Below are 7,443 nucleotides of genomic sequence, written 5' to 3'. Positions count from 1 at the left end.
TTTACCACAGGGAAAAAATGCATGCACAAGAATGTAAAAATACTTTATCTGAAAGGAAAATATTATACCACAGAACTTTTCATTTTCTTAAATATTTTACAAATTTGATTTGGAAGAAAGGTTTTGGTTTGACAAAATTCTAGAAAAGTTATATTGGAAGAAAAACGTTTCACAACTTTTGACTATGGTAAGTATCATTTTCAAAATTAAAGTCAAATCAAACAGCTGTGGTAGTTCAGTGATTTGGTGCTTGGCTGTGGACCAATTTCAAGTTAGAATCCACCAGCCCCTCAAGCAAGAGAAATATGGGTCTGTTTCTATAAAGATTTTTAGCCTTGGAAAATTTTGGAGCCATTGTCTGTCTCATAGGATAACTATGAGTTATAATCAACTCAATTGCAATGAGGATTTGTTTGGTTTGGGAAAAATCAAACCAAATGTAGACAGTATAAAAGCAATGGATTTTTTCCTCAAAAAAGTCTGTGAAAAATATTTTAATTATCTGTTAATTTCCTTTCCATGAAATCTTGGAAATGACACTGCTATACATGTAAATGATGGCATGAACACTATTTATTAGTGTTCATGATTTGGCTCTATAGCTTTTAGAAAAAATTGAATTTGAATGTTCAAATAAAGAACATAAAATATCTTCTGGAAATGAACAATCTCTACTCTGTGATTTAGTCCACCGCATAGAAAACTGCAGTGATAAAAATTTTGTGAGTAGTGTTGAATACTTTTGTAATGATAAAACAGTATAAGATGCATCAAAATTATGATTGCATCATTGCTTACTACATGATGACAATTTTTGTCGGGGTTCTGAAACTTATTGTAATTAAGAAAATTTTATTATAAGAATTGTTTTCAGAATATACCTAACATCATAGAATTATAAGGCTGGCATTTACTAGGTCTAACATTGAATAAAGTACCAAAAAACTTTAGCAATTACTTTCTTTTTACGTAAAATTGGCTGCAACAATAATATGTATGGTATATGTCTTCAGGATTGTATTAAGGAAAGGATGTGTTCTATAATACCTAATATTGTTACTTTTAATTATAATATACTTCAATGATAGTTTTTAACTATTATTTCGATATGACAACGGGATGAAAAACTTTGCTCATAAAATTATGTAAGCCATCCTTTATTATCAATTTCTAGAAACACAAGATTATGTTTTTTCAAATATGAAGTCATTTATAGAGGAGCCCTCGGGGTATAATGAACTACATGTCGGGCTATTGATCGCCAGGTCTACAGTCAAAACCCACCAGCTATTCCATAGGGAAATGAGGCTTTCTGCTCCATAAAGATTCACTCTCTTAGAAGCTCACAATGAGTTCTCCTTTGTCCTTTGAGGTTATTAGGAGTCAAAATTTACTAGATAGCTCTGAGTGTGAGCTTGCGATCATACATACAAACAATACTCTATATTAAGTTACTGATTCTAAATAATGGCTTTCTTCTATAGTTCAGCGAAGTCACACACGATGGGTAGAAGGAACAACACTATGGTGTCTGACTTCATCCTCGAGGGATTGACAGACTCTGAAGAAGTCAGGCTGGTCCTCTTTCATCTATTTCTCCTGATCTACCTGGTTACTGTGCTAGGGAACGCAGGGATGATCCTCATCATCCGCCTGGACCTCCAGCTGCACACGCCCATGTATTTCTTCCTCAGTCACCTGTCATTCCTTGATCTCAGCTACTCATCAGTCATTACCCCTAAAACCTTAGAAAACCTAATAGCTTCCACCAAACATATTTCATTTGGAGGCTGTTTTACACAAATGTATTTTTTTATCTTCTTAGGTGCCACAGAATGTTTTCTTCTTGCTTCAATGGCCTATGATCGCTATGTAGCTATCTGCAAACCTCTACAATACCCAGTCATTATGTCCCCATCCATCTGCCGCTTCCTCATCACTATATCCTATATGATTGGCTTTAGTGATTCATTTGTCAATGTGCTTTGCATGAACACCTTGCATTTCTGTGACTCCAATGTAGTGCATCACTTTTTCTGTGATACCAGCCCTATTTTAGCCTTGTCCTGTACGGACACACGTGATGTTGAGACCATGATATTCATTGTTGCTGGCTCTACCTTAGTGGCTTCTCTTATCACAATCTCTGCTTCTTATGCATCCATTCTCTCAACCATCCTGAAAATCAATTCCACATCAGGGAAACAAAAAGCCTTCTCTACCTGTGCCTCCCACCTGCTGGGGGTCACCATCTTCTATGGTACCATGATTTTCACTTATTTAAAGCCAAGTAAGTCCTACTCCTTGGGAAAGGACCAAGTGGCCTCTGTTTTTTACACTATTGTGATCCCCATGCTGAACCCGCTCATTTATAGCCTGAGGAACAAAGAAGTGAAAAAGGCTGTCCTTCGAGTTCTGCAGAAGACGGGGAGCACCAGGCAGTTAACATGATGGTGGTCTAATTAGTTTCATAGTCCTTTTCCCCCTCAAATGGTTACTTTTGTCTTTCTATCTAAAAGCAATTAATCTATCATTAGTCTCTATTGCCCCATTCTTTACTTGACTGTTTATAATCTTGGACATGTCTGGCATCCTTTAATTTATTTTTGCAATCCATATGGTAATTAGGAAGAGTGAAATGAAAGTTAGGCTTGTGATTTTAGTGATTCACAGAAATTAACGTTCAAGATAAGAAAATGTGGTATTATATCTAAACTATATTTTACCAACCTCTACGATTATCCAATTTCAGAGGATTTGTGACATAACAATAACAATTTTACCAGTCATTCTATGAATTATACAAAGGAGAAAGCTGGTGCAGTTACTAGTGGTGCTCGTTGTTGTTAGAATACATAGGACTTTGCAATATTTAAGGAGTCTTGGCTTCAGGGGAGAATGATAGGTTTTCTGCTCCCCTGAAGAGTTATAGTTTCAGAAACTCACCAGGCAGTTCTAGCCTGAAAGGGTGGACTCTATGTCAGTGGGTTTGGTTTTTTGTATTGCGAAGTGCAGTGGTTAAACTGGTCAGCTTCCAACTAACAATTCATGGCTTCAAACCCATGAGTGGTTTCACAGGAGAAATATCTAACAATCTGTTCCTTAGAGATTTACTGTCCTAAAATACCCATAAGGCACTCTTGGAGAGAAGACTACAATAGTTTAAAATGATAAACCTGATTGGAACATGAAAACTGTGTCACCTATCAGGCTAGGTAGCTAGGATAGGGATAGAAGGGGTTGTCCCTCCCATGCCTGCAAAGATTCCCTACAGGACATTGGGAAGAAAAATCTGATGGGCATTAGCCATCCATAAAGACTTTAACTGGGCATGCTCCAATTCAGGGCACCACCACCTATTCCCCTCCTGCCAACCTCCAAGCCAGATGGGTGTTATACCTGGGTGGCCCAAAGTAGGCCCTGGCTGATGACCACACCCACATGGGCTTAATTCAGTCAATGGGATTGTTCAATACCATCAAACAAGCTTCCCCAGCCAGAGGCTTTTAATATCCTGGCAGTTGAAAGGTTGCTCTCTTTTTCTCTGCTCCTGGACAGAGGCATGTAGGAGGCATCACCATTGCTGGCCACCTTAAAGCCTGCTTTGGGCCTGCTTGGGTCTCACTGCACCCTCAGGGCCTCTTCAGGGCCCACAGCCTCCCTGGTCAATGGCAAGTCAGAGAGGATTCTCTCCTCTCTTTTACCCTGCTTCTGCACCCGCTCCCCTGTGCCGCTAGCTCTCTGGCCTCAGTTTACCACGTGTGGGAACGAAGTCCCATGCGGTTGTTCATGTTCAGTGGTGAGCCCCAGCGTGGCTTACGCATAGTTTGGCAGGCTTCCCTGAAATAGCGTGTACACCTTTGAGAATGTAAAACCTAAAACTTCCCTGTCCTTCATAAAAACTCACTTGGAGTACAAACCAAGCTTCAGCATGAATTCTTGCTCATGCAAAGCCCTGAACTGAGGGATTACCCATCCAAGAAACATATCAACTTGATCTCCCATCTGATACTCTTTAGTTTCAATATTTTCTATGTTTTTCTTTATATTGGGGTTTATCTCTAATGTATTTTGTCATTGTGAGTAGACTTCTTGAATCTTTTTTATGTGTTTTTCTGTTTCTCAGAAAACTGAGAACTGATGGACCCATAGAGATAACAAATAGAATAAGGATTCGTGGGAGGAGTGGGGAGGGAGGTTACACAGAGGTGGGCGTAAAGGGAATTAATATCAATGATTTCAAGAAGGAAGAAAAGATTTTGGAGTTGATTTTGGTAGTACTTGTACAATACTGCTTGATGTGATGGAAATGTAGAATGGTATGGTGTCTGGATTAGTTCTTAACAAAATGTTTTGGAAAAAAGAATAGCTATGAGTTTGAATTGATGTGAGGACATTGAGTTTGCTTATAATATTTTTAATAAATGATGTTTTGCTATGAAGAATAGTCACTGTGCTTCCCATTTATTCTGGTTAAATAAATTGATATGCAAATAAATAGCTAAATAACAAAACAAAAACAGACTTAGCTCTTAATACTTTTTGCCTTTTGATGAAGAAAGCACTGCAATAAAATTACACTACACTATACTGGTGGCAATAGTCAATTCTGCCTCATTGCAATCCTATAAGACAGGGTAGAAGTGCCCTTTGGGCTTCCAGAAATATTTAAGGAGAAGAAAACCTCATCTGTCTCCTGTAAGCAATAAAATTAAGCAAAGAAAAATGGCATATGTTATGATTAAAGACAACAAACTTGGAGAATATTGAAAATTATTCAAGGAAATATAAATATCCAAATTCTTGGGAGTTTTATTCACATTTTTCTAGATGAGAGACCTATGTAAGAGATCATTACATATATATGTATATATGTTTATATAGAGAATAAAGATTTTATTATGAATATACTATGTAAATGTATGAATTACATATGCGCATATTTTACACATGAACATATTGCATTCATGGTCCAAAATTGTATATTCTCTAGCATCTTTTGGTTGCCCCTTATCATTATACTATTTGTTAATTCATTTTTTAATTTAAACTTGAAAGTGAGGATTGTCTGAGCAGCTGGACAAAATCAGAAATTTTCCTTTCAGAAAAATGTTTTGGACCTAGAACACTGTTAAGTAAGTCAGGCTAAACTCCTACAAATTGTGCTAAATACTTAGTGTTAACTTGCATAAACCTCCCTTCCTGTGATATGTCAACAAGCCTCAATAAACTGAATTTTTGTCTCTCAACAACTCATTGTCTTCACCATCATTGCCATAGGCTCCTTATGTTCTTTATAGTAAATTTTGCAGAAAAATTAAAACTCATGAGATTAAATGTGTCCCTGATTTGTTTTGAAACTGAATTGTCAATATAGAAAAACTGGCAAATGCAGGATCAACTAATTCTGGATTAGGACATACCATTCATTTTGGTCTCTTTTAAAGTATTCTCCTATATATTTTAATGTTGCAGTTTTGAATTTCTCTGCTATGCAAATATTATCCTAGACAGATTTTTTCTTCACTTTCTATGTATCAAATTAAAAAATTTCTGCATGTATATATTTCAAATATTTGTGGAAAATGCAATTATAAAACAATGGTATCTTTCCATAAACTTTTTGAATTCCCTTAGTATTGTATTTAAATTAAATTAAATGATGATTTTCATGTTAAAGTTTTCTTTTTCTTATTGTATTTTGCCAATTTTATTAACATTTGTCTTTGAATATTTAAAATAAATGTATACCTCTGTTTGAGGAATAGTTATTCAACTCATTAATGGAGAATTTAACATTTGAATTCCAGCTCTTAGACTGCACCTATTTAAGCAACACTTTGTAATGTGACTTACTATCTACGAAATCACATTCACTACACTCACCAGTGTTTAAAAATTCAGCTCATTACTTTAATATATCTAAAAATAGCAAATATTGGTAACTGTGATATTCTTAAAGCCAGATAAATTTCCACAACCAATCAAAGATAATCATTACTCTCTAGTTAGTTAGAGGAAAAATATAAAGGAAAATGCAATTTATTAGGCTCCATGATGTTTCATGTAAGAGATGCTGTATTAATCACAATATAGGCTATGCTAGAGTAAAACATGATTCAAAATCAGTTCGCCCAATGAAACAAAGCATATACTTGTGTAGACTGTGTGTAGTTTGTCTGTGGTTTCTGCATGGCTCTTAGCCATCACCCCAAGGAGATGAACAAATAGATAATAGAAGGGGGTTTATATGCCACTAAGTTCTTACTGCAGTCTGAATAGTAAGAGAAAATACCAAGTAGGCAATGTCTTTCTCAAAAAGCATCTGTTAGTCACACATATCACTTTTATGCATTTGTGCCAACACATAAGGAGCTAAGTGAAAAAGTATTCTATGATTTCAGTCCTTAGGTGCACAAGTGTATTCCAACCAACAAGTGTTAACACATGTCTATATGATCATGGGATGGCTGCTGATGAGTTTTTTAGTGTTTTTCTTCTTAGGATGCCTTCCTAAAAAGAATATTTTTTTAAGTTATTGAGAAAAACTACTTTAAGTCTAAACTAATACCAAGTTTTGAAAAAGAGGGGACATATTCTGAAATCACTGAGGCTTAGCAAAAAGTTTATGGAAAAGCTGCCCACAAAAAAAACTTGTGGAAGATTATGTAATTACCATTTGTGGGAAACTGAGACCCTAGATGAAAGTGTAAGAGGCCTAAGCTCTCCACTAGTGACCAGAGGGCTTGGAGGACCAGCACTAGTGTTAGAGGGAGCCTCACACTCATGAGATAATAGGTAAAACTATAATACACAATCTCCAGATGGAAAGATTTCTCCATAATTTCCCTCCATTAAAATGCTAACTTACAGCTGTCTCCCACAGGAGCCTGGCTCCTCCCTATGCAGCTAAAGGATGCCTATCGTTAGGAACAGCCAGATTTTTTCCCCCTATCACTCAAAGATCAAACTACTTCTTTTGTCTCTTAAATGCATGATACTTATCAAAAGGTGTCCCTCTAGCTGATGATGTCCAAGATGCACGCATTGCCCACATCCTATTGTGTAGGTGTCAACCATAGGCTTGCAGGCTCATTACTATATAACCCCATCGTAAAATAAACTGCTTTTTCTCTGGAGCTTGTAGATCAGCCCCATTAGCCCTGTCTTTTCTGTCTCCCTCTTTCTGTAATTGTGCGGTGCTATGTTCATGGGGTTGGACCCTACAGCCATTGATATAAACACTAAAGTTAAGGTCTTATGTGGTTCAACATTTTCCATTTTAAGTCAATATCTTGGCTTTTGCAAAATTTTGTCTCCCTGGCTTTCCAAACAATTTTGAAAAAAAGCTGCTAGCTCAAGAGCTGATCTTTCCATCAGTGCTGTACAGTAGGATTGTTGGTAATGAAGATTATTTTTTTTAGAAAAAAATTATATCTAGCC

The 7,443-nt window shown here is 36.4% G+C and overlaps 1 protein-coding gene across 1 annotated transcript; it reads left to right on the top strand.

Moving 5' to 3' along the window:
- The first annotated feature begins 1,482 nt into the window (after positions 1 to 1,482).
- On the top strand, positions 1,483 to 2,451 carry LOC101664147 (olfactory receptor 8H1-like). The gene has a single exon (XM_004708512.2). It carries the CDS (start codon positions 1,504 to 1,506, stop codon positions 2,449 to 2,451), a length of 948 nt encoding a protein of 315 aa, XP_004708569.1. The 5' UTR covers positions 1,483 to 1,503.
- Positions 2,452 to 7,443: the final 4,992 nt, after the last annotated feature.

This window comes from Echinops telfairi, unplaced genomic scaffold (genome assembly GCF_000313985.2).
Source record: "Echinops telfairi isolate 266 unplaced genomic scaffold, ASM31398v2 ScPeMD7_60;HRSCAF=208, whole genome shotgun sequence".
Classification (NCBI taxonomy): Eukaryota; Metazoa; Chordata; class Mammalia; order Afrosoricida; family Tenrecidae; genus Echinops; species Echinops telfairi.
Note: the sequence above shows the minus strand (reverse complement) of the source record. Positions and strands in the feature narration are given on the sequence as shown.